Source organism: Plecotus auritus (genome assembly GCF_963455305.1).
Source record: "Plecotus auritus genome assembly, chromosome: 3".
Lineage (NCBI taxonomy): Eukaryota > Metazoa > Chordata > Mammalia > Chiroptera > Vespertilionidae > Plecotus > Plecotus auritus.
The window spans coordinates 1,830,734-1,857,638 of NC_137772.1; the positions used below are offsets into that span (position 1 = coordinate 1,830,734).

At 56.5% G+C, this 26,905-nt stretch overlaps 1 protein-coding gene and 1 pseudogene across 2 annotated transcripts in view; both read left to right on the forward strand.

The window, feature by feature from the left end:
* CSMD1 (CUB and Sushi multiple domains 1) overlaps window positions 1–26,905 on the forward strand; it is a 1,048,987-nt gene that overhangs the window by 799,685 nt on the left and 222,397 nt on the right. The window contains exon 11 of the mRNA XM_080662039.1: window positions 24,040–24,143. Coding sequence (XP_080518165.1) covers window positions 24,040–24,143 — 104 coding nt within the window. The remainder of the gene's footprint in view (window positions 1–24,039; window positions 24,144–26,905) is intronic.
* LOC308243252 (large ribosomal subunit protein uL14-like) lies at window positions 7,808–8,294 on the forward strand (annotated as a pseudogene). Its single transcript has one exon. The product of its transcript is annotated as a large ribosomal subunit protein uL14-like (transcript).

Below are 26,905 nucleotides of genomic sequence, written 5' to 3' on the forward strand. Positions count from 1 at the left end.
GCCACGCCGGAGGCATTGCAGCATTTCCAGTGCCTCCTCACGTTCTCTGTGGAGCAAGGGGGACGGGTGCTGGTGGGGCCGCGGGGAGAGCACCTGAGGGGCCAGAGGCCAGGGGGCGGGGTGGCTGGGACCTGCTGTGGGTGCAGAGGTCACCTCGGAGGGTGCGGGCGGGAGTCCTCTCCACCCCTCGCACCAGCTGCGTGGGCAGGCAAACAGCTGCCGGCCTGGAGCCCCGGGTTGCCATGGAGTCACTGCACGCACCCCCAGGCTGCGCTGAGAGCCTCAATCAGTTCAGCGCCTGGGCACCGGCTCCCCCCGCCCCCCGCCCCTTCGTCGTTGTTATTAAATGAGCCTTAAAGCGGCGTGACCCACGGGGACCCCGGAGGCCAGGGGGTGGCTTTCCGTTTGAGGTCCGTGGGCGTGGGTGGCCCTGTGGGTGGCGCTGTGGGTGCCAGGGAAGGATCGCGGGTAGCGGGCCGTGCCCCAGGAGGACCCCCTGCCAACAGGGAGGCCAGAGCGGAAGGGCACTCGGTCCAGGGCAGGAAGCAGCGGCTGCAGGATAGAGATGGGAGATGACAGGAACCGAGTCAGGACAGGGACTCCGGTTCTGAGAGAAGGAAGTGGGCTGGGCCGACGTGAGGGCCAGGCAGACACAGCAATGCGTGCGCTCACACGACGCCGTTTCCCTGGCGGGTCGCGCGGCAGCGAAAGGAAGAGGAGAAAAGCCGCTGTAACTGTAACGCTTGCAAGAAAATTCAGCTAATCAGGTCTCTTTGGGGGAAGGAGCGATTACCTTTTCACATTTTGAAATTATTCAGCGGAGTTTTTACATAATTTTAAGTAACAGATTCATCGAGACCCATTTGCATGGAGATTATGGGGAAGGAAGGTAGAATTAAACGGTATGCAAAAACAGCTCAAGATGCTCGAGATGGAATTTGGTTGGCGATGGTTCCACGGGTTTTATTTACACGAGGAGACGACGGATGCTGCGAAGCAGGAGTGGGACAGGCTGCTTCAGCCCTGGGCCGAGCGTCCTCGGCGGGTGATCCCTGACCCTGTGCAGCCCAGGGACCAGGCTGGTCTGTTTTACCCACACTCACTCTTTTCTTACAAAATATCTCTATTGAGCCAAGGCTGGTTTGGCTCAGTGGATAGAGCGTCGGCCTGCGGACTGAAGGGTCCCGGGTTCGATTCCGGTCAAGGGCATGTACCTTGGTTGCGGGCACATCCCCAGTGGGAGGTGTGCAGGAGGCAGCTGATCGATGTTTCTTTCTCATCGATGTTTCTAGCTCTCTATTCCTCTCCCTTCCTCTCTGTAAAATATCAATAAAATATATTTTAAAAAAAAAAATCTCTATTGATGTCAGAGAGGAAGGGAGAGGGAGAGAGAGAAACATCTATGATGAGAGAGAATCACGGATCAGCTGCCTCCTGCACGCCCCCACACTGGGGATGGAGCCCGCCATCCGGGTCTGTGCCCTGACCGGGAATCGAACCGTGACCCCCTGGTTCCTAGGTGGATGCTCAGCCCCTGAGCCACGCCGGCCGGGCCCGCACTCACTCTTGTCACCTGTCACTGGACGCCCTGCAGCGAGTGGGCTCCAGGCCCTGTCTCCTCTGCGTGTGAGCCGCCCCCTGGGTTCGGGCCATCCTCACTCCTCCACACTATTGATGGACCAGTTCATCTCTGTCACCTCCATCTAGTCACCCTCTGTGTCAGCCTGGCCCTGTTCACGGCGCAGATGGGCCACTTCCCGTGACCACATCTGGCTCTGGGTCAGGGCGGGCTGCGGTCTGTGCTTGTCCTTCCCTGTGCTCCCCTCAGTCCCAGCGCATCTGTGTTGCCTCCCTCCCACTAACCGGGTTTTCACAAGCCCCGCTGACCCCCGCCTTCCTAAATCAAAGGAGCTCACGGTATCACCTCTTCTTGCTGCTCCCCAGGGGAGGAAGAGAGAGCCAGGCCCACATTTTATAGTTGCTTGCAATTTGAGATAAACCTGAACACACGCACACACATGCACACACTCACACATGCACGCTCATGCGCACACACACATGCACGCACACATGCACGCACGCACACACACGTGCACACACGCACGCGCACACACACTGCGGACAGCATTTTCAGAAGGACGGGTCTGCATGCAGAAGACAGTGAGGACATAGGGAGCCGTGGCTGAGACTAGAAGAGACCCCAGCACCTGCCTACTCCCTGTGAGTGAGGGGGCAGGGGCGGGGCTTCGGGAGGAAGTGGGCGGAGCCAGGAGCCAGGGGCAGGCTCTCAGAGAGGCCTCAGATTTACTGAGGGGGTTTTTCAATAACAGTGCCTTTAGGGGAGGACGCTGCCATTACATGAGGGTGCACCGTAGGCATCTGGTTTGGGAATGAAATGGCTGTTAAGTATCTTCTCTGTGCAAGTCTCCGTCCAAAACATCTGAGTGTCCCGTCTGTGGGGTGGTGGGCGTAGCGTGAGGGCCAGTACTTGTTAGGGAATGAGAGCTTATTGTTCTAGATCAGTGGTCGGCAAACTGCGGCTCGTGAGCCACAGGCGGCTCTTTGGCCCCTTGAGTGTGGCTCTTCCACAAAATACCACGGCCTGGGCGAGTCTATGTTGAAGAAGTGGCGTTAGAAGTTTATGTTTAAAAAATTAGGCTCTCAAAAGAAATTTCAATCGTTGTCCTGTTGATATTTGGCTCTGTTGACTCATGAGTTTGCCGACCACTGGTCTAGATCACTGCGGGGCAGAGAGCGCAGGGCCAGCGTTAAGATGCGCTTTGCAGATAAATCACTGCCTCCCAGCCGGCCATCCCACAAATCGACCTAGTGTCCGGGCCCTAAAAATGGCCCAGTGCAGTGTGCTCTGTTCCCAGGCAAACAAGGCGCTTTCTCAGCAGCGTCTGCTGCAGGGCACACGGAGTCGCTGTCGCCGCTGGCTGGGTTGTGGTCGCTGCTGGGCAGGCATTGGCTGTGCGTTTCTGGCTCTGCCCGTGGACTCACCAGTGAGCACACCGCACTTCACAGCGCGGGCCCTGTGGCCTGCCTGGCTGCCCATCGGAGTGAGGCGGGACTTGTGGGTTAGGAAGTCTGTCCTCACGGCCTGGCCCTTGTCTCTGGGACACCCCTGAGGAGGGAAGCGAGCTGGCAGCTGGCGGCAGTGCCCGCAGGCCCAGCAGGGAGCCAGGGAGCCAGGCAGACGTTCCCGCTGGGGCTCCCTGTGGTCAGAGGGGAGCAGGTGTGCCTGACCCTGAACAAGCCCCCGGAGGAAGTGGGCCATGAGCCAGCCCTTCCTGGGACGGCTGCTGACAAGGGAGACAGGCCGTTGTGGGGTGCCACTCGCAGGGGACTCCCCAGCGCCCCCTCGCTGTTTCTGCGGCTCCGTGGGCCTCAGTGAGGTGATTTGGATGTTTCGATTTGTAATGTGCATTTGTTTTGTTGTTGAGAAAAAGGCTTCCGTTCCCTTTGACACATTTTGCTAAAGGACTGAACCAATTATGTCTTCTCCCAGGATCACTTCTGAATCCTAACGTGACAAACAAAGGGTTCCTAATTAAACGTCTCGTGTTTAGCATATCCATGTAGGGCACTCACGATTCTGAATAGTTCCCATGTCAGACGCCATGGGCACCGCCAGGGGCTGATGTAACACGTGTGGACGTGGAGTAACAGACTTTAAATCATCCAGAGCCCAAGTGTGTGACCCACGCTCCTATCCTATTTGGCTTGTCCTTGGTCAGGATCAAAAGCGCCCGTTTCAACATTCTCCCTTTAACCCCGGAGAAGCAGCATCCGTGCAAATCTCTGCTTCACGAAAGCAGTTCTCATACCACATCGGACCGACTGGCTCTGCAGATGCAGTGCGATCGAAATGTCCTACTGCAGCCTGGCCGGCGTGGTTCAGTGGTCGAGTGTCGACCTATGAACCGAGAGGTCACAGTTTGATTTCCGGTCAGGGCACATGCCCGGGTTTCAGGCTTGATCCCCAGTAGGGGGTGTGCAGGAGGCAGCCGATCCATGATTCTCTCTCACCATTGATGTTTCTAGCTCTCTCTCCCGCTCCCTCTCTGAAATCAATAAAAATGTATTTCAAAAAATAAAATGTCCAACTATAATACTTCATGCAAAAAGGTCTGATAACTCAAGTTGCGAGTCTTACAAACATACATCTCTATATATGCATATGTATGTAGATAATAACTAAATGATGGAAATGGGGAGAAAATTCAAAATATGATTGGCACGCTTTGAAAGCTCACATTTGAATTAAATGTTATCAGAAGCAAATGCATATATACATACACACATATTTTAAATTTACATGTAAACCGAGTTTGTCTTGATGTGGGATTAAAGAAAATGAGCCACGATTTCGTAACATCTCCCCTGAAGCAAGCTGTTAGTGAGTTCGTTCAGATGTGGCATTTTTTAACTGGAGCTCAGGTATCTGAGCTAAGTCCCTGGGCTCCAAGCATCTGCCACCCTCCTGCGCCCAGAGCTCCCTCCACCCCACCCAGCCTCAGGGGAGAGGGCAGGGCACCTCAGGGCTGTGACTTTCCCGTACCAGGCCAGGTGCACCCTGGCTACCCCTCCGGGAGAGCACGGAGCCTCCATGGGGCCCCTACTGAGAACCTCACCAAGTCCTCAGGCTTCTGCCCCCCACCGGTGCCCCTGCTGTTACCAGCCCTGCTCAGGAACGCTCTCTCCTGCTCCTTCCCGTCCCATCACGCACCTGAAGCAGGTCCGCCCTGTGCTGGGCGCTGGCGGGTCTGGCTCACCAGCCGCCTCTGAGGAGCGGAGAGAAACCTGCAGCCCTGCTTTCCCAAAGGCGGGCGCCTCTGACACAGGCAGCATGCCGTTCCCATCCTTCCAGTTTCCTCTTCCGTTCAATAGCGTCCAATCGTCCCCCCCGCCCTGAGCCGGTGTGGCTCCGCAGAGAGAGCCGGCCTGCGGACTGAGGGTCCCGGCTTCGAGTCCGGTCAGGGCACATGCCCGGGTTTCAGGCTTGATCCCCAGTAGGGGGTGTGCAGGAGGCAGCCGATCCATGATTCTCTCTCACCATTGATGTTTCTAGCTCTCTCTCCCGCTCCCTCTCTGAAATCAATAAAAATGTATTTCAAAAAATAAAATGTCCAACTATAATACTTCATGCAAAAAGGTCTGATAACTCAAGTTGCGAGTCTTACAAACATACATCTCTATATATGCATATGTATGTAGATAATAACTAAATGATGGAAATGGGGAGAAAATTCAAAATATGATTGGCACGCTTTGAAAGCTCACATTTGAATTAAATGTTATCAGAAGCAAATGCATATATACATACACACATATTTTAAATTTACATGTAAACCGAGTTTGTCTTGATGTGGGATTAAAGAAAATGAGCCACGATTTCGTAACATCTCCCCTGAAGCAAGCTGTTAGTGAGTTCGTTCAGATGTGGCATTTTTTAACTGGAGCTCAGGTATCTGAGCTAAGTCCCTGGGCTCCAAGCATCTGCCACCCTCCTGCGCCCAGAGCTCCCTCCACCCCACCCAGCCTCAGGGGAGAGGGCAGGGCACCTCAGGGCTGTGACTTTCCCGTACCAGGCCAGGTGCACCCTGGCTACCCCTCCGGGAGAGCACGGAGCCTCCATGGGGCCCCTACTGAGAACCTCACCAAGTCCTCAGGCTTCTGCCCCCCACCGGTGCCCCTGCTGTTACCAGCCCTGCTCAGGAACGCTCTCTCCTGCTCCTTCCCGTCCCATCACGCACCTGAAGCAGGTCCGCCCTGTGCTGGGCGCTGGCGGGTCTGGCTCACCAGCCGCCTCTGAGGAGCGGAGAGAAACCTGCAGCCCTGCTTTCCCAAAGGCGGGCGCCTCTGACACAGGCAGCATGCCGTTCCCATCCTTCCAGTTTCCTCTTCCGTTCAATAGCGTCCAATCGTCCCCCCCGCCCTGAGCCGGTGTGGCTCCGCAGAGAGAGCCGGCCTGCGGACTGAGGGTCCCGGCTTCGAGTCCGGTCAGGGCACATGCCAGGCTGGGGGCTGGATCCCCCACAGGGGCATGCAGGAGGCCGCCTACATGATTCCCTGTCATCATGGATGTTTCTCCCCTTCCCTCTCCCTTCCTCTCTGAGATCAATAAAAACTTATTGGAAAACATATATATATGTACTAATGGCCCAGTGCAGGAAATTCGTGCACATTAAAAAGGGATTAATTAGAGGAAACAATTTAATATTGCTATTTGCCCTTTCTCTGTAATAGAAGTGTCAGAGATGAAAGAAAATTAGTAAAATGTATATGAAAACCTTCCTCCTGTCAGAGTCTGAGGCGCACCATGGGACCCAGAGTCAAGTCCCCGCCCACCCACATGCACCTCAAAATCACGTGAGACCCAGACCTGGCCGGCCCCCCGCCTTCGTTGGGCTAGATCCAGACCTGGTCAGTCCCACCCTTGTCAAGCCCCACCGGGCAGGGGACGTAGCCTCAGGTCCCCTGGCCCAGTGCCAGTATGGGAGGGCATGGCCTGAAGTCCCCCAGCCCAGACCAAGGGGGAGGGCGTGCCTTGAGGTCCCCCATCAAGCCCCACCAGATGGGGGGTGCAGCCTCAGGTCCCCCATCAAGCCCTGCTGGGCGGAGAGTGCAGCCTGAGTTCCCCCGACCCAGCACTGGGGGTGCACCTTGAGGTCCCCTGTCAAGCCCCACAGGGGCGGGGGAGGGCGTAGCCTCAGGTCCCTGCTGATTGCTCCTTAAGGCTCCTTATGGGAACTTGGCCTCAGCTGTGGGTGCAGCCATCTTTGTGACGGAGTGATGGTCAATTAGCATATTCCGTCTTTATTAGACAGGATATTCTCTCCGGGGGCCTGCGGAAGCTGAGCGAGCAGCGGGCTCACAGCGGGGGGGGGGGGCGGGGGCTGCTCAGGTGGTCCCTGCGGGTCTGTTCCTCTTCACGCTCCTGCCGAGGCTCCCACAGTCCACACACTTCTGTCCCCGCCCGTGTGTCACGAAGGTGGCATTTCGTAGCCGTGGCCAAACGCTTGTCAGGGCCGCAGGTCTCTGCGCAGAAACAGCGTTGTGGCACCAGGGGCACGTTTTTTCACCGGCGAGGCGGGTCCTCCGAGGTTGGCGATGCCGGGCACGTCTGCCAATGCCAATGCCAATGCCAGCGCGGCTTCCCTAAGAGAGAGCCTTTGTTTCCAGACGTGAACACACACCACACAGACCCCCTCGGCCTTCGCTTGTGCAAAGCACCGGCTTCCAGCCGCAGAAGCTTCTGGACATCACCACTGCTCCCCCTGGGGACTGAGCCCTGTGGACGAGGAGCTCCGTGCAGGAGCTGCGGTTCGATTCGCTGTAGAAACGGTGCCCGTGCCTGGCCGGTGGGCTCAGCGCCTGGAGCATCTGCCACGCACGGTTTCCGTTCCCGGCGAGGGCGCTCACCGGGCTGCGGGCTCCCTCTCCGCCCCCAACCCGGGCACGTGCGGGCGGCCACCAGTGGAGGTGTCTCGCACATCGCTGTTTCTCTCTCTGTCCCCCTCCCTCTCTTCCACGCTCTGAAAATCAACGGGGAAATGTCCTGGGTGGGGATTACCAACGACAGAAAGGATGGGTCCGTGGGCTCCTGGCCTACCCCAGCGAGCAGACCGAGAGGCCATGAGGGCGCCACGGAGCCGCTTACTCGTCACCTCACACAACCCCCACGGGGCAGCGCCTGTCCAGCAGCTGTGAGGAGAGCAGGGTGAGAGGTACAGGCCTCTGTAAATTTGTCCTAATCTCTGGCCGCAAAGTGGGGCTTTCTACGTGGTGAGCCTATGGCGGCATGTTAAGGAGCATGAACAAGAAGATACGACGTGGTGGGTCCTCCGGGGTGAAATTCCGGATTTCCCTGGGTCTTCCGGTGGGAGCCATGATCAACTGTGCTGACAACACAGGAGCCAAAAATCTGTACATTATTTCTGTGAAGGGGATCAAGGGACGACTGAACAGACTTCCTGCTGCCGGTGTGGGTGACATGGTGATGGCCACAGTAAAAAAAGGCCAAGCAGAGCTCAGAAAGAAGGTACATCCAGCAGTGGTAATTAGACAACGAAAGTCACACCAGAGAAAAGATGGCGTGTTTCTTTATTTTGAGGATAATGCGGGGTCATAGTAAATAATAAAGGGGAAATGAAAGATTTTGCCATCACAGGACCCGTTGCAAAGGAGTGTGCAGATTTGTGGCCCAGGATTGCATCCAATGCTGGCAGCATTGCACGATTCTCTGGTGTATTTGTAAAGGAGAAACCCATTAAAAATTGGTGACATGAAAAAAAAAAAAAAAAAAGAAGAAGAAGATACGGGCATTGGAGCATTTGTTAAGGTAGATCTCACTCTAGCCGGGCTGGCTCAGTGGCTAGAGCGTCAACCTGTGACTAAAGGGTCCCGGGTTCAATGCCGGTCAAGGACATGGACCTCGGTGGCAGGCTTCTCCCCGGCCCAGGCCCTGGTCAGGGCACGTGCAGGAGGCAGCCCATCCATGTGTCTCTCTCACATCGCTGTTCGTGTCCGTCTTTCCTTCTCTCTCCCACTCTCCCTAAGAATCAGTGGGAAAATATCCTCAGTGAGGATTGACAAAAAAGAAGAAAAGAGGTAGATCTCATGTTAAATTGTCTTAATACAAAAAAAAAAAAAAAGGACACGGGGAACTTGCATGTGACGATGCTCATCACCGTGATTGTGGGGCTGGTCTCCTGCACGTGTGCGTCTGAGCAGAGTCACCCCATTGTGCACGTCAATTACATGTCAATAACATGCGTGTTTTCTGTGCCAACTCTCCCTCCATAAAGCTGGAGAAAGAAAAGAAATTTAAAAACATAATGAACACCTTTGGACGGTCCCTGACAAATCCTGGTTGATTAATAAGGTGTAAATATCAGAATGCAGGTCATTCAGAATTAGGACTGAAGTTCCTATAACAGAACTCTACAGGAATTCCCACAGGACATAAGTGACGTGCGCTGATTGTTTGCCGAGGATGAGGGGTGAAATGATACGTGCGCGTGTGAGCGGACGGGGAGAGGGGCAAACCTCTCCCTTCAGGAGTGGGGTGAGGTCACCTCTGAAAACAAGCCTCGTGCGTTGTAAGGCGGGTCAGGAGGCGGCACCAGCGAGACGCTAAAGGTCACAAAACCCCCACCTGGCTCTGCTGTCGCCAATGAGCACGCTGCCTCGTGTGTAAGTTACATGGGGAGACGGTGGTTAAAATTCAGAGTTTAAAGACCCTGAAACACCAGACAAAGGCTTTTTTTCTCACGATTCAACACCCTTTGCTTCACTTCATTCGGCTTCATTTCCAGGTGTGAACGCTGAGGAGCGGGCACACAGACCATGGAACCCAGCAGGGCCCACCCAGGGAGACAGGAGCTCACACTGTGGGGCCCCGGAGTGCGTGGGAGGGGTGGGGGTGCGCGTGGCTGCGTCGGGGTGCGTACAGGAAAGACGAGGACGCAGGTCCAAGTCCAGGAACAGCTCTCGGGAACCCGAGAGGCAGCCTCTCTCCTGATGCCACTGCGTCTGAGTTAGAGACCTAGGGAGCTGCTGGCGCTGCTGGTGGCCCAGGCCTGCGCCTGGCGGGGGAGAGCCTCCTGCCGGCTCGGGAAGACGGAGGTGGCCGGTATCTCCCGGCTGCTGCCTGTTATCAGGTATAGGAGGTGCCCGTTCTTCTGATCGGCAGGGACAACGCTACCAGGGCAGGAGACAGTGCACGCAGGTGACTCAGGAGGGAGAGCCAGCCAGCGCCTGGCCTTGGCCAGGCTTCCTGATAGGCAGGAGGGATGGGAAAGAGGAGAAAGGTCCCCAATGCCTGGAGCTGGTGGGGGCGGGGCTTGGGGCTGACAGGCGGGTGGAAGGCTAGAGGTCAGGCAGTAGGTCATGGGAGGAGGGTCCCAGGGCCCCAGGGGCTCAGGGCACACGCTCGCACCGGGGCCACCTCCTGCGTGGAAATGGTCCCACAAGGCGTCTGAGTTGTCAAGGGAACATCGGACGCTGGAATCCGGACTTAGCCTGTCTTCCTGCTATAAAAATCCCAGCACGGAACCCGGCCTCTCGGCTCCTTCAGCGGGACGTACGCCCTGGGCTCCCTCCGTCTCCGCGCTGAGCCGGCCGCATAAACTTGTAACGGACGGACGCGCAGCCAGCTGTTCACGTCCAAGTTTCACAGAAACCCTTCCCCTGAGCACGGATGTTACCCAGAGAACGGCATGGAGCCCAAGGCAGCTGCGGAACGAGATGCGTGATGAACCCGCGTGAGAAGGTGTGGAGAGAACGCAGCAGGCATTAGACTTGGCAGTGGCTGATGGCTGATGGGAACAGCCAGCGGGTGGTCCCTCAGCTCGTGCTGTCTACGCACACTCAGGTCTCAGACGAGGCGGTCCGGAAGCTGAGGGCGGGGTGAGGCCAGGAGGCAGACCAGGCGGAGAAATGCAGGCAGACCTCCCGGAAAGGAGGAGGGGGGGTGAGGAAGAAGAGGAGGAGGAGGAGGGTCACCTCAGACCCGCGGCTTTCGCCCAGCTCCGTGCCTCCCCACCCCACGCACACACCACGTGGAGCACAGAGGCTGGCCTGCCACCAGGAGGCCTGGGCACCCCGCGCTATGCTGGCAGTCCCAGCTGGCATTGTGGCTCAGTGACCGTGTCACCTTCTAAAATGTCTCTTTTGAAAACCACTTGTCTAGAGTCAATGTCACAAGAGCAAACTCTACCGCTCCCCAAGCGTTCATGGACCATGCCCCAGGGTAGACCCTCTGTTAGGCCACAAAACAATTCTTAAAGAATTTAGAAAGCTTGACATCGCACACAGTTGCTTTCTCAATCACAATGGAAGGAGACGTAAAATAAATAAGGGGAGTAAAACTTGAATATGCACAACTCAGTGGGTATTAAACAACACACTCATAAACAACCCATCAGTAAGGAATAAATCACAAGGGAGCTAGAAAATAGCTTGAGACAACTGAAATCCAGACTTAGCCTGTCTTCCTGCTATAAAAATCCCAGCACAGAAACACGCCAGAATGTTTGAGGTGCAGCGAAAGCAGTGCTAAGAGGGAAATTCATAGCTATAAGCAATCCCTGTAGAAGGTCTCAAATCAGCAATGTAACATTGCATCTTCAGGAACAGAAAAAAAAAACGAGGACCAACTAAATCCAAAGCAAACAGATGCGGACAGCTCATATGAATTAGAGCTGAGATAAGTAAAATGGGAAATAGGACATAATAGAAAAAAAAAATCAGTGTAACCAGCGATGGTTCTTTGAAACAATCAACGGAATTAACAAACACCGAGTGAGAGGGAAGATGACAAGTGTATGTTTTGGAATTCAGCATCCAAAGTATACGATTGCCCCATTCTTCTCATTGGCACGGGTACCGTTAAAGTGCCAGGAGCAAATGGGCAGAGAGGACGCAGGCCACGTCATTATTAGGGGCACATGTGTCATGCACACCCTTGCAAACATCCCTGCTCTGACTAAAGGCACTGATTTTCACACGCAATGCGCTCCCCGCTCCCCGTCAACCACAGCAGACCCCCTGCCCATGGGAGCTGTCACTCACAGATCATCGAGGCTGGGCCACCCCAAGGGGAGGCGCGTGTGGGAGGGGGAGAGGACACGGGGATCCACTGTGCAGGATTCATGTCAAGCGTGTGGGCAAAGCCACAGCACGGGTTTCCGGTTGTTTATAAATAGAATCCCCGGAGGAGCTGGCACGTCCCTCCCATCGCCAGCACCGTGCTGCTGACGACTCGTGAACAGAGAGTGGGGAGGAGGTGTGTTCTCGGCCAGTGATGCTCGCCCAGCACGAGGTGGCGGAAATCCTGTGAGATTACCTAAGCGTGGACTAGCCCGTTCCTTCCGCTCACCCAGACTGTGATATTTTGTAAGCATTCCTGCCGGCCTCTTCAGTTCCTGTCACCTCCCCGCTCCGTGTAAAGATACCGTGACTCCACGCGTGAAGAACTCTTTCTGTCACTGAGCTTGGCATAACCAGATGGCCTTTCCAGGGCGCGGGTCACGTGCACCCTGCAGACGGCGTGTTTTGCATTCTTATAAGAGTGCCAGCAGCCACGGGAAAGAACTTGCATTAACATATGAGTTGGTGGCCCACGTTGGTTTTGTTCAGTGGTTAGGGCGTGGGCCAGGGGTGGGCAAACTTTTTGACTCGAGGGCCACAATGGGTTCTTAAACTGGACCGGAGGGCCGGAACAAAAGCATGGATGGAGTGTTTGTGTGAACTAATATAAATTCAAAGTAAAGGAGCGGAGGGGAGAGCAAGAGAACCCTCCGCTCTTTCGGCTCCGCGGGCCGGATAGAACAGCCGAACGGGCCGGATCCGGCCCGCGGGCCGTAGTTTGCCCACAGCTGGCGTGGGCCCATGGACCAGAGGATCAGGGGTTAGATTCCCAGTCCAGGGCCTGTACCTGGGGGCAGGCTGGATCCGTGGCCCCCGTCCGGGTGAGGCAACCAATCGATGTGTCTCTCTCACATTGAAGTTTCTCTCTCTGTCTCTCTCTCTCTCTCTGTGTGTGTCTCTCTATTCCTCCCCGCCTCCTCCCTCCCTTCCACTCTCTCTGAGAATCAGTGGAAAAAATACCCTTGGGTGAGAATTAGCAAAAAATACGTGAGCGAGTGGCACATCGCATTTTAGAAACAAAACGCTTGGCTTAGGACTCAGTGGTCGGCAAACTGCGGCTCACGAGCCACATGCGGCTCTTCGACCCCTGGAGTGTGGCTCTTCCACAACATACCATAGCCTGGGCGAGTCTATTTCGAAGAAGTGGTGTTAGAAGACGTTTACGTTTAAAAAAATGTGGCTCTCCAAAGAAATTTCCATCGTTGTCCTGTGGATATTTGGCTCTGTGGACTCATGAGTTTGCCAACCACTGGCTTAGGTCATCTGATCCCGTTGAGAAAACCCAGATCAATGTTGTATGCACCACTTTAACTTCATAATTCAAAATTGTGATGAAATGATGATACACCTAGTTTTTTTAGGGTTAGTTTTCAAAAAATCAGTGTACTAGCGTTCTACTGAAATTTTCTAGGTGACAGCTTTTATTAAAGCGACACCCTCCATACACTGTCAGGAGGGACACTATTTGGGGTGACGAAGGGGCACTTTTGCCCGACACTCAGTGGTCAAAGGCTCAAATTACTTACCTGTTTTTGCAGATACATGCCAATCACGTGCACATTCATATGCACACACGGTACTGGAACTTCCATGAGTCTCAGTAGCTTCATATTTGAAGAGAGAATTATTTCCAGAAATAATTCGTCCAGGTGTTTTGTGTCTATCAGTTTCCGGTGTCGGGGCAGAAGGAGTCTAAATGATCCCACAGCCACGGTTTCCGCCCCGACTGCTCTGTCCCCACACACGTGGCCCCACAGACCCACGTTTGCAGGGACCCCTTGGGTGGCCAAGTCCCGCTCTGGCCCACGGGTGCCGCTTTGAGACCTTCTGTCCCACTCGATGGTTTCACGCTGGCAATGCTTTCAGGCTGATGAGAGCGGCTTGTTCGGGATTTCCCTAACGTGGCCGTGACCAGGCTGTCTTCAGCACGTGGTGGGCACGCTGCGGTCCATCCACACGATGGAATGTCCCCCAACTAAACAGGCATGAGCTCCCACACCAGGAAAGGTTCCGTTCTGACCACTGTCCCCGGGGCTGGGGGTCTCCAAGGTGTCTGTACCTCGCTCGTCCCCTCGCCATGGGGTTCCCGCAGAAGTGGCCTGAGTCTCCGGATGTCCTTCCCACTTTGGGGTGTAAATGTGACTGAGAGTGAAGAACATGGGTAGTAGCCATTTTTAGTTTTTAAATATATTTTTTTATTGATTTCAGAAAGGACGGGAAAGAGAGAGAGAAGATAGAAACATCAGTGATGAGAGAGAATCATGGATTGGCTGCCTCCTGCACGCCCCCCACCGGGGATGGAGCCCACAACCCAGGCATGTGCCCTTGACCGGAATCGAACCTGGGACCTTTCAGTCCGCAGGCGGACGCTCTATCCTCTGGGCCACACCAGCCAGGGCGGTAGGAGCCAATTTTAGAGACAGAAGCAAATGAAGAGAGAGTAAATCCGGGAACAGTTAGATGGAGAGGAAGGAGGTGGCCAGGCCTGCTCGTCTTGACAGCCCACTGGTGGCCAGAAATGAGGAGGTGGAGGTCGCGTCATGGTGCGAGGGAAGCTCAGAAGGTCGCGAGTATTTTCAAAGAAAAACAAGAAGCGGGAGGGCGCGTGACTCACCAGGGGGCTGTCGCGGGCCCAGTCCTGGCTGTCCCAGAGCCCTGCCCGCAGGACTGAACTAAGAAAGGGAGTGAGCAGCTATTTTAAGGGAAAAAAAACCAACACATTAACTGATGAAACGTAATTCCCACGTGTTGGGCAAGACAGAGAGCTGGTGATGTTGCCCACGGGGAATAATGAGCCATTGTGTCTGAGATGGCGCAGTTTAGCTGTTCCGTCCGTCGGCTTTTCTCTGTCCTTTGAAAGTGACCCCAATATTTGCACAGGGGACGGCAAAGCACACAAGTCGGAGCCTCTGACTCTGGCCTCGGGAACGCATGTTCAGTGCGGCGAGAGAGACAAAGCCGGCTTAGTGTGCGCATCGTGTACAGACGCCACGTCCCTCTCCGTCCACGGCGCTGCCCTGTCCCCCGTCTGAAGCGGGAGGGACCGAGTGGGACCGAGTGAGCGCGGCTGCCTGGAGAGGCGTGGATCAGATGGAGCCAGAGCGACGACGGGCGGGCGACATTGATTGGGGTGATTTATCTGACGCTGGCGCGGAGTCTGGCTGCGTCTAATAATTAAGCCTCACAAATAGGACGTGTAATGAAGTGTTCCGTCCCGCGGCCCTCACGGGAGGCGGGAATCACACCAACAGCTCACTGAGACGATTCTTTGGGGCGTGATTAGCTGTTTCTCATTCGTCTCCCCGCTCCGTTCCTGACGCCCTACATTAACTCGGCGCGCTGAGTTATTTCACCGGGTCGCGTGGTCCCGTTTTAATCACTCCTACGTGGGCCCGCGTCTGGCTGCACGGAGACCACGGGCCCCTGCTGTTTCGGCATTTTTTCCGAGTTCTTTCTGGAGTGTCTCGGTGCCGTTTCCCAGACGCGATGTTGTCGCTACGTGTCATCATTAAAGAGCGTGTCTTCCGCGGGCGGCTGAAGAGACCCGAATGTCTGCCAGGCCGCGGACGCTCCCCGGTGACACCGACCGGCCGCGCGTCCCCCGTGTTAAGCTACGGAGGGATCTGCCGCTCTCCCAACCCGTTTGCTGAATTAAATTATTTTATTTCATTTAAAAATACATATTCGTGGATGAAAACGGATAGGGCACAGAAGTAGGAAAAGAATGGAGCGGGGGACCGTCTGTGGATAACGATGTCGCGTTTTGGGGTGTCTCCATCCTTCTCTTTTCCTATAAATCGGGGCGTGTCGCCTGCCAGGCGGGGTGCTGATAGGACCGCTCCGCAGGGCGGCTCGGGGGTCGGGTAAAGCACCCCTTCTCGGGGGGAAGCAGCCCTGGCCCTGTCGGCGTTACTCAGGGTCACTGGTCACCACAACCATACATCTCGCCAAAACCACCGATCAGCAGCCACGCACTGCGGTGTCTCCGTGGTGCCGGTTTGGCAGCGGCTGGCTCGGCAGAGCAGAGAGACCCTGAGAGAGCCAGTGTTGCCCTGGCCAGTGTGGCTCAGCGGTCAGAGCCTTGGCCCACACACCGAAGGTTTTTAGGTTTGATGCCCAGTCAAGGGCACGGACCTGGGTTTCAGGTTCGCTCACCCCCTAGGTCGAAGCACGTGCGGGGGCACCCAGTCAATGTGTCTCTGCCACCTCTGTCAGCCACGCCCCCCTCTACCTCTGTCAGCCACGCCCCCTCCACCTCTGTCAGCCACGCCCCCTCCACCTCTGTCAGCCACGCCCCCTCCACCTCTGTCAGCCACGCCCCTCCTCCTCTGTCAGCCACGCCCCCCTCCACCTCTGTCAGCCACGCCCCCCCACCTCTGTCAGCCACGCCCCTCCACCTGTCAGCCACGCCCCCTCCACCTCTGTCAGCCACGCCCCCTCCACCTCTGTCAGCCACGCCCCCCTCCACCTGCTCTGGGCGGGCGCCTCCTTGTGAGACCACGTCTGGGCTCTAGAAGCTGATCCCAGGAGTCACAGGTGGCTCCCGTCTTCATTCAGTTACCCCTAGTGTGTACCATGCAGAACAAAATAGACACCATTTATGTTTATGTCAATCAGCTGAGCCATTTTTTTTTCTACAGGATGTTCATTCTTCAGGTCACTATTTTCATACTAGAAGCCCGGTGCACAAAATTTGTGCACGGGGGGGTGTCCATCAGCCCAGCCTGCACCCTCTCCAATCTGGGACCCCTCAAGGGATGTCCGACTGCCCGTTTAGGCCCGATCCTACCGGGATCGGGCCTAAACGGGCAGTCAGACATCCCTCTCACAATCCAGGACTGCTGGCTCCCAACTGCTCGTCTGCCTGCCTTCCTGATTGCCCCTAACCACTTCTCCCTGCCAGCCTGATCACCCCCTAACCACTCCCCTGCCAGCCTGATTGATGCCTAACTGCTCCCCTGCCAACCTGTTTGCCCCTAACTGCCCTCCCCTGCAGGCCTGGTCACCCCTAACTGCCCTCCCCTGCAGGCCTGGCCACCCCTAACTGCCCTCCCCTGCTGGCCTGGGTCCCCCCCATCTGCCCTTCCCTGCAGGCCCGGTCGCCCCCACCTTCCCTCCTCTGCTGGCCTGGTCACCCCTAACTGCCCTCCCCTGCAGGCTTGATTGCCCCCAACTGCTCTCCCTTACAGGCCTGGTCACCCCCAACTGCCCTCCCCTGCTGACCATCTTGTGGTGGCCATCTTGTGCCCACATGGGGGCAGGATCTTTGACCAATGGGGGCAGCCATCTTGTGTGTTGGAGTGATGGTCAATCTGCATATCACCCTTTTATTAGATCGGATTCAAACAGAACACCCTTGAGGTGATGCTCGGGAATGAATCCTGTGGGTGGATGTTGTTTGGCGGAGGTGACGATGAGGGGTGTGTGAGTCAGTCACCTGAGACGGCTGAGTCTCTGGCTGTCTCTCCCTCCCCGCGTGACGCCCCTCTGCACTGAGTGAACACGCTGACCACGGCCTTCTCTCTGGGTCTGGGACTCAGCCGTGTGGATCCATTACCTCTCGGGTTTGATTGCATCTGAAAAACAACAAACCCACTTCGATTTGCGTTCCTTTACATGGAACCCACCTATTCTCCTGGGTTTGGCGTGGATTTTTTTTTTGGGGGGGGGGGCTGGTTCTTAGAGTTCAACAGTCCTGTGAGGGGTGTGTTCCTGCTTCCCTGGCTGGTATGTTTGTTTCACGGGGGCCACAGCGAGCCGTCTTTAAGCTCTGCTGTCAGCAGGAGTTGGCTGCCGAAGCCATGCCTCCTCCGGCCCGCTCGGTGACTGCTCTGACCCTGGGTCCCAGGTCTTCCTTGACCAAGGCCAGTGTCTGCTGCCTGTGTCTGTAGATCTGTGGTTCTGTCTCGCCCCTGTCAGCTCTTGCCCCTCACACTTCTAGCTCAGGGACTCCCCGTATCTCCTGGGCAGAGGCCCCGGTTCTGTGAAGACCGATGCTGCATTTTGCCGCATGGAATGACGCTCCGCTCTGTTCTGCGACGGTTATTGTGCTGTGGGTCTCAGATCCCCCGCCTCTCATTTTTAATAAACCGCCGGCCTCCGCCATCCGTCTGAGCACATATTGGATGATTTTCCCGATAACGCCGGGTGCGCTGGCGCCGCGCCCAGGATTGATAAGACTCCAGAGCTCCGCCATGGAGCCTCTTCTTGCAAACATCTCCCTGCTCCCCCCGCGGAGCCGTTGCCTGTGGTTGCGCACGAGCACCCCTTACGGTGTTTGGTGGGTGTGGGCTTGAGGGGGTTCCTATCTAATGTGGGTCTCTGCCACCTTCGCACACCCCCACCTTCTCTCCTGAAACGGCGGGGGGCCCTCTTCCTCCTGGAGACTCCGCAGTGTCGCGACCGCCCTTCTTCCCGCAGCACAGGCCTCCTGAGGCGGAGAGGCCGTGGGCAGCTGGACCCGGTTATCTGGAAGTCACAGGACAGAGGGCTCATTTCCGGATGGAATGGAGCTAGGGATGGCTCCCGGACAAACTGAGACAGGGACACGCATTTCCGCTCAGGTGCCCAGGGTTAAAGGGCCCCACGTGGCAAAGCGTGTGCATGCCCAGATGTCTGGCAGGGGCTGTCTTAGTGATGGCTGCGTTCACCCCATCCTGTCCCCACCCATCACCCTCCATGGCCACCCACCTGCCACCCTCCATAGCCAGCCACCGGTCACCCTCCATGGTCAGCCCTGCATGCTGCACCCCCAGGCCACACCTGTCACCAATTCCAGGGATCCTGTTACTTCAGCCCTGACCCTCGGCATAGCCAACAGCCCTGTCCCAGTTGGTTCTGAGGCAGCGAAAGGAAAGAGTTGCATTTGTATTTGCATCAAAGTTGCAACCATGTTTCTCTCCTGCAAAGTCAGTGACCCCTGCAGAGCATGCTGGTACACTGACTCCTGCAGAGCATGCTGGGACACTGACACCTGCAGAGCATGCTGGGACGCTGACACCTGAAGAGCATGCTGGGACACTGACACCTGCAGAGCATGCTGGGACACTGACTCCTGCAGAGCATGCTGGGACACTGACTCCTGCAGAGCATGCTGGGACACTGACACCTGCAGAGCATGCTGGGACACTGACTCCTGCAGAGCATGCTGGGACACTGACTCCTGCAGAGCATGCTGGGACACTGACTCCTGCAGAGCATGCTGGGACACTGACACCTGCAGAGCATGCTGGGACACTGACACCTGCAGAGCATGCTGGGACACTGACACCTGCAGAGCATGCTGGGACACTTACTCCTGCAGAACATGCTGGGACACTGACTCCTGCAGAGCATGCTGGGACACTGACTCCTGCAGAGCATGCTGGGACACTGACACCTGCAGAGCATGCTGGGACAGTGACACCTGCAGAGCATGTTGGGACACTTACTCCTGCAGAGCATGCTGGGACACTGACTCCTGCAAAGCATGCTGGGACATTTTAGCTCTGACTTTTGCTTCAGGTTTCACCTGTTTCCTACCCATTGGGCCCCCCAGGAAGTGCGTTCTCACCCTGACCACTAGGTGGCGCTATGGGCAGGCAGCTAAGGCCCACAGGGCCTGCTGTTGACAGACAGGGAGATAGACCCGGGTCATAGCTGCAGGAATAGTATTGACAGGAGCTGAACAAACCTACCAAATTGTTTTCTCTAACCCCCCCGCCCTGACTCCTTAGTAAGAAAACTGAAGAATTGGGTGGTTAAGCACTGTGTGAACCACTCGTACCCACACAGTGAACAGTTTTACCTCCAATAATTGCCAGGCGGTTCCGCTAAGTCTCAGCTTGTGCCATCATTCTGTATCCACGAAACACGCCTGCGAGCTTCACATTCCTGAGCTCCAGGCCCTGCCCTTCTTTCCAAGGCCTTCCCTTCCTCCGCTGTCACTAAGGGCTCTCTCGGTGAAAGTCAAAAGTCAGGTAATTACTTGGGGTTTACCCCCTCCCCTTAGACTCGGAGTTTTTTGAAGACCAGGACTTTGTCTTCTCTTTGTCTTCGTCCTGGCGCTGGCCTGGGCTGAGCCGATTCCGTAAATGCTGGCAGGTGGTCAGGGCCGCCCCGGGGCTGGGGCAGCCTCCATCCTGGCCCCTACCGTGAAGGAGGGAGGCAGGCAGGCCAGCCGGCCAGCAAGACGCTTCCAAACACTGGGCTGGTGGAAGGGAAGGGGCGGGATGCTGCCGGAGAGGCTGACCTCTGGCCAGAACGGGCCGGGGCACCACCCAGACACAGCCACCCTGCAGAGACGCGCAGAGTGTGAGCGGGCCGTGGGCCCAGGCAGGAGCACGCACGTGCGCCAGAAACTAAGGCACCCCTTCCGGCCGAGTGCTCTGAACGTGCAGGGTAACGCATGTGGCAGCGCCATTCCCAACAGCCCAGGCACAGAGCAACCCGGCCGTGCACGGACAGAAGCGTGGATAACGACCTGTGGCATACGTGTCCCACGGAATCGTGTTCAGCCTCACAAGTAGGCCCTGCGTGGGTGACGGCGTGATGAGCCTGCAGGGCAGTGGCCAGTGAAATCAGCCACGCACGGGGAGCCTGCCGCTCTCACCGAGAGGCGGGGCGCAGCGAGTCCAGTCCAGGAGGAGAGGCTGGCATGGCATCACCGGGGGACAAGGGCCCAGCTCTGTAGGGCGAGTACGGACAGAGACCAGTCACAGCCTGGGACTGCAGGGAGCCGCGCCCAGCGCCCCGGGCGGGCGGCTCCGCTGGCTGCAGTGCCGTCCATACACCAGAGGCTGGGCACTGATTCCCAGGCAGGGCCTATACCTATACCTAGGCTGCGGGTTCAACCCCCAGTCGGTGCCCATGGAGGCCGCTGATCTCTCTCTCTCTCTCTCTCTCTCTCTCTGTGTGTGTCTCTCTCTGTCTCTCTATCTCTCTCTCTCTGTTTCTCTCTCTCTCTCTGTCTCTCTCTCTGTCTCTCTCTCTGTCTCTCTCTGTCTCTCTCTCTGTGTCTCTCTCTGTCTCTCTCTCTGTCTCTCTCTCTGTCTCTCTCTCTGTTTCTCTCTGTCTCTCTCTCTGTGTCTCTCTCTGTCTCTCTCTCTCTGTCTCTCTCTCTGTCTCTCTCTCTGTCTCTCTCTGTCTCTCTCTCTCTGTCTCTCTCTCTGTCTCTCTCTCTCTCTGTTTCTCTCTGTCTCTCTCTCTCTGTTTCTCTCTCTGTCTCTCTCTCTGTCTCTCTCTCTCTGTCTCTCTCTCTGTCTCTCTCTCTGTCTCTCTCTCTGTCTCTCTCTTTCTGTCTCTCTCTCTCTGTCTCTCTCTCTTTCTCTCTGTCTCTCTCTCTCTCTCTCTGTCTCTCTCTCTCTCTCTGTCTCTCTCTCTGTCTCTCTCTCTCTCTGTTTCTCTCTGTCTCTCTCTCTCTGTTTCTCTCTCTGTCTCTCTCTCTGTCTCTCTCTCTCTGTCTCTCTCTCTGTCTCTCTCTCTGTCTCTCTCTCTGTCTCTCTCTTTCTGTCTCTCTCTCTCTCTGTCTCTCTCTCTTTCTCTCTGTCTCTCTCTCTCTCTCTCTGTCTCTCTCTCTCTCTCTGTCTCTCTCTCTGTCTCTCTCTCTCTCTGTTTCTCTCTGTCTCTCTCTCTCTGTTTCTCTCTCTGTCTCTCTCTCTGTCTCTCTCTCTGTCTCTCTCTGTCTCTCTCTCTCTCTGTCTCTCTCTCTCTGTGTCTCTCTCTCTGTCTCTCTCTGTCTCTCTCTCTCTGTCTCTCTCTCTCTCTCTCTCTGTCTGTCTCTCTCTAATGATAAGCATGTCCTCCCATGAGGATGAAAATAACGGTGGTAACCATGTGGTACACTGGACACTGGCTGAGAGGTTTCAGGTGCGCTCACCACACCGTGTCCGTGTGAGCAAAGGTGGCGAGCGTGGCTGTGGGCGTCGTTTCGCTGCGCGTGCAGGTCACCCGCCGCCGCCCCGCAGGCACTCGCTGTTCACTGCCTTCCTCCGCTGCCCCGGCCGCTGTGGCGTGGATGGCGGGGCATCTTCCCGTAGGAGGAGAGGCTGCAGTGTGATCTCTGCTCAGGGCGCGTACGGGAGCCATCCAATCCGACACCTCTCTCTCTCTCTCTCTCTCTCTCTCTCTCTCTCTCTCTCTCCCCCTCCCTCTCCCCTCCCCCCCCCCTAAAATCAATAAAAAACAAAGGGGCACCTATTCTGTCAGCATCCTCCCGCCTGCACGTCCGGGAGGCTGTACCCGAGAACGGCTGGCAGGCTGCCTTCGGAATGTGTCTCGGCTTTGTGTCCCGAGGCCACGTTCCCGGCACAGCGTACAGGCGGCCCTGGGACAGCAGCCGCTGGGGGTGGGCCAGGCTGAGCCCCCACAAAGCCTCCCGCTCCGCCGGGGCTGGAACGCATCCCCAAGGGGCGTTTCCCACCCTAATGACAGGCCTCTGCAGGGAGAACCGGGCGCCCCCAGCCGGCCCTGGGTGCTCCTGGACGGTGGGTGCCTCTCCGCGGGCTGCTGGGCAGGGCGGGGCCAGCGCGGGAAAGGCGCCGTGGAGGGAGGCGGGACGTGGACCCGTGGGAAGAAACCCACCGAACCAAACCACCCCGGGCCGGGCTGCACAGGCGGGGCTCGCTGGGTCCCAGCGGCTGCAGCCTCGGGCCTGTTCTAACCAGGCGCTCCCGTGATGTGCTCATGCGCACGCGGCCTGGAAAGAGTGGGGTTCACACACACTCCAATGGCCGTCGCTGACCTCCGTGACAAGTTCGGACGGCCGTGTGACCACCGGCCGCCCGCACGGCCTGGGAGCGCCGGGGCGGGGCCTCGCGTGTCCCTCTGGCCTCCCCGCAAGTGTGACCGACAGGCATCCGGCGGCGTTTTAGTAAGATCCCACAGACTCTGGTGTCCTCTGACATCGGTCCCTTAGCTGTCTCTCCAGTTCTAGGGTTCTGCTTCCTGTTCTCTCTCTCCCTCTCTCTCCCTCTCTCTCTCTTACCTACTTACCTGTTTTCTCTGTCTATCATCTATATCTATCTGTCTTCTCTATCACTTTCATTTAGATATTGTCTGTATCAATCTATCTCTTTCATCTATTATACCTATTATATTTATCTATTGCATTTACAATCTATCATCTATCTATCAGCTATATCTATCTATCTATCTACCATCTACCTCTATCTATCATTTATCTATCATCTATCTATCATTTATCTATCTATCTATCATCTATCTATCTATCATCTATCTATCATCTATCTATCTATCTATCATCTATCTATTATCTATCTATCTATCTATCATCTATCTATTATCTATCTATCATTTATCTATCTATCTATCATCTATCTATCATCTATCTATCTATCATCTATCTATCATCTATCTATCTATCTATCTATCATCTATCTATTATCTATCTATCATTTATCTATCTATCTATCATCTATCATCTATCTATCATTTATCTATCTATCATCTATCATCTATCTATCTATCTATCATCTATCTATCATTTATCTATCTATCTATCTATCATCTATCTATTATCTATCTATCATTTATCTATCTATCATCTATCTATCATCTATCTATCATCTATCATCTATCATCTATCTATCATCTATCTATTATCTATCTACCTACCAATCTATCTATCTATCTATCTATCTATCCATCTATCATCTATGATTGTCACCTGTCTGTCCCTTCTGGTCTCCGTGGGTTCTAGTCTACCTTTACAACACCTCCTCCACTCTCTCCCCTTCCTCACAGATGGGTCCCTAAAGGAAGCACCCCCTCTCTCAGGAGAAAAGGCCCCGTGTCTTCGGAAAGAAGTCCAGAGAACAGGATTATGTTGTATGTCACAGAGCAGCCGGTCTTGCCTAGATGTCACGCACTCATCCCCACGACACGGTGTTCTTTATAAAAGTAAAAACTAAAAAACACTTCCAGTCTTTGCCAATTACAGGCAGAGGACAATTTTCTAGTCTCAGATGTTCTTTTTCACATGTTAATATAAATAATTACATAAAATATGCATGTATTTCTCTAAAGGTATTCATTTTGTGGAGTTCTAGGCATCCTTCAAATATATTTTCGTTAATTATAATCAACATTGCTGTTGATGATACTGAGTTTTCTACCTGTCACTCCCAGCACTGAAAGTGTTAACATAAATATTGGATAGATATTTGACTTAAAGCGTAATACGGCTAATTTCGCTTGTGGGGCTGATGAGGACTGTCTTTGGAGTCACGCGCTGCTGACTTCTAGGCACCCCCCGTGGGTACCATGGCCCATGTCGGTAATTCCAGGGCAGCGTGGGAGTGTGGGGGGCGCAGCGGGATGGGGGGCCGAGCGCTGGCCCGAGCCGGGGGGTTCCGGGGGCTAAGTGTCCTCCTGTCCCCGCAGGTCATCAAGCTGGCCTTCGAGGAGTTCGAGCTGGAGCGCGGCTACGACACCCTGACCGTGGGCGACGCCGGCAAGGTGGGCGACACCAGGACCGTCCTGTACGTGTAAGTGTGCCACTTCCCTTCTCCCACGCGTGGGGGGGCGTGTGCCGCGTGGGTGTGCAAAGGGTCCCGGGCAGACCGGTTTCTACGCGGCCCGGGACGAAGGCCACGCGGGCTGTGGGTCCAGATCGGAGTTCCGGGAGAGCCCCTCGGGGCGGTGTTTGATCGGGACCCAGGCTTTTCCCAAACCATTAAAGATACGCAAACCGCCCTGGCCGGTGTGGCCCAGTGGACAGAGCACCAGTCTGCGGGCCAAAGGGTCCCGGGTTTGATTCCGGTCAAGGGCATGGACCTCGGTGGCAGGTCCTCCCCCGCTGGGCCCTAGTCGGAGGCAGCCCATCGAGGTGTCTCTCCCACATCGCTGTTTCTCTCCGTCTCTCCCTCTCTTTCCGCTCTCCCTGACACCAATGGGAATAGCCTCGGGCGATGCGCTTCGCCCCGTCCTTCCGTCCTCCGCTGGGCTCGGCATTCCCAGGTTTCTGTAAGAGCAAGTGCTTTCTGGAATGAGGCCACGGGCCTCCCACAACGCCCGGCCGGCACCGGGTGCAGCTGCATCGCTGCCCAACGGGACTGTGGGGAGACGTGGCACCTCCTGCGTGTCCGTGGGGCTCAGATCCAGGCCGGGATCTAAGATGCCGCTGTGTCCCAGGCTGCCCCTGAGGACCCACCTGCTCTGCAGCGTCGCCGGGAAGCCAGCTGCTGCAGACGCAGGGCCACGAGGACAGGGTCACCTGGCTCTGACCTGCTCTGTGGAGACAGACGGGGCCCGAGGGTGTCTGTGCTGCCAGCGTTTCAGCACCGAGGGCCCTGGCTGCAGCTTGCTCCCCCGCCTCCCCCGGGGCACAGGTCGCGGCAGGCGTGGCCGCCGAGCCCACAGACCGGCAGGGCTTCGGTCACAGAGCCACGTGGCAGGGTCCTCGCCTGCTCTCCGGAGGCCGCGCACACAGGAGAGGCTGTCTCTCTGTTTTTAGCGAAAGCCTTTGGAGGATGTCTTTACCGATTTTGAGAGAAAGGAAGGGAGAGGGATAGAAGAAAGAAACCTCATCCATCGGCTGCCTCCCGCACGCCCCCTACTGGGGATCGAGCAGCACCCAGGCATGTGTCCTGACCAGGAATCCACCTCTGGGTTCATGGGCTGAGGGTCAGCCACTGCGCCACCCCGGCCGGGCCGGGAATTGAGGAGAAAGCTTGTTCCAGACAATGTCAGCGTATTATTGTGCCAGAGAAACCCAGAACAGCCCCGGCTGCCACCCTCCCCTGTTCTCTGATTTCACAGTCAGTCACGAGGTAGCTCACGTCGATAGAGCGCCGCAGCCGAAGTCCCCTCTGCACCTTCAGAAATGAAGACGACTGTGGGGGGACGTCCTGGGTGGTGGAGGGGCTGGTAAGGGAAAGAAATGGTGGTCTCTAATACTGTCACCAATAAGTTTAAACACTTACATAAGCACAGTAGTGAAAAGTTAAAAAAAGAAGGGGCCGCACTCTGGCCACACGGGGGCGTGCTCTGCACTCACTGACCTGGGACCTCTCTTCACCTTTGTCCGTTGCAATCACCACGAGCCATTAGATCGGGGTGCTGGCCCCTGGCTCCCAGGAGCATGACAGCACCAGCGCCTACATGGCCAAGCTAATGCCGAGGGTCCCATCGTTACACACCACGCACCGTGCTCCGTGCCCATGCCGGTGTCTTCCGCACCCTCACCTCAGCCCTGGGAGGCGGCTTAACAATATCCTCACCGCACAGGTGGTAAAACCAAAGCACAGGTACATGGGTCCCATTCACACACCTGGTGCGGGTGGGGGAGTGTGAGGCACAGCTGGTGGGGGTGGGAGTGTGAGAGGCACAGCTGGTGGGGGTGGGGGAGTGTGAGAGGCACAGCTGGTGGGGGTGGGGGAGTGTGTGAGGCACAGCTGGAGCGGGTGGGAGTGTGAGAGGCACAGCTGGTGGGGGTGGGAGTGTGGGAGGCACAGCTGGAGCGGGTGGGAGTGTGAGAGGCAAAGCTGGTGCGGGTGGTAGTGTGGGAGGCACAGCTGGTGCGGGTGGGGGAGTGTGAGAGGCACAGCTGGAGCGGGTGGGAGTGTGAGAGGCAAAGCTGGAGCGGGTGGGGGAGTGTGAGAGGCACAGCTGGTGGGGGTGGGAGTGTGAGAGGCACAGCTGGAGCGGGTGGGGGAGTGTGAGAGGCACAGCTGGTGGGGGTGGGGGAGTGTGAGAGGCACAGCTGGTGGGGGTGGGAGTGTGAGAGGCACAGCTGGTGGGGGTGGGGGAGTGTGAGAGGCACAGCTGGTGGGGGTGGGGGAGTGTGAAGCACAGCTGGAGCGGGTGGGAGTGTGAGAGGCAAAGCTGGAGCGGGTGGGGGAGTGTGAGAGGCACAGCTGGTGGGGGTGGGGGAGTGTGAGAGGCACAGCTGGTGGGGGTGGGAGTGTGGGAGGCACAGCTGGAGCGGGTGGGGGAGTGTGAGAGGCACATCTGGAGCGGGTGGGGGAGTGTGAGAGGCACAGCTGGTGGGGGTGGGAGTGTGGGAGGCACAGCTGGAGCGGGTGGGGGAGTGTGAGAGGCACAGCTGGAGCGGGTGGGGGAGTGTGAGAGGCACAGCTGGTGGGGGTGGGGGAGTGTGAGAGGCACAGCTGGTGGGGGTGGGGGAGTGTGAGAGGCACAGCTGGTAGGGGTGGGAGTGTGGGAGGCACAGCTGGAGCGGGTGGGAGTGTGAGAGGCACAGCTGGTGGGGGTGGGGGAGTGTGAGAGGCACAGCTGGTGGGGGTGGGGG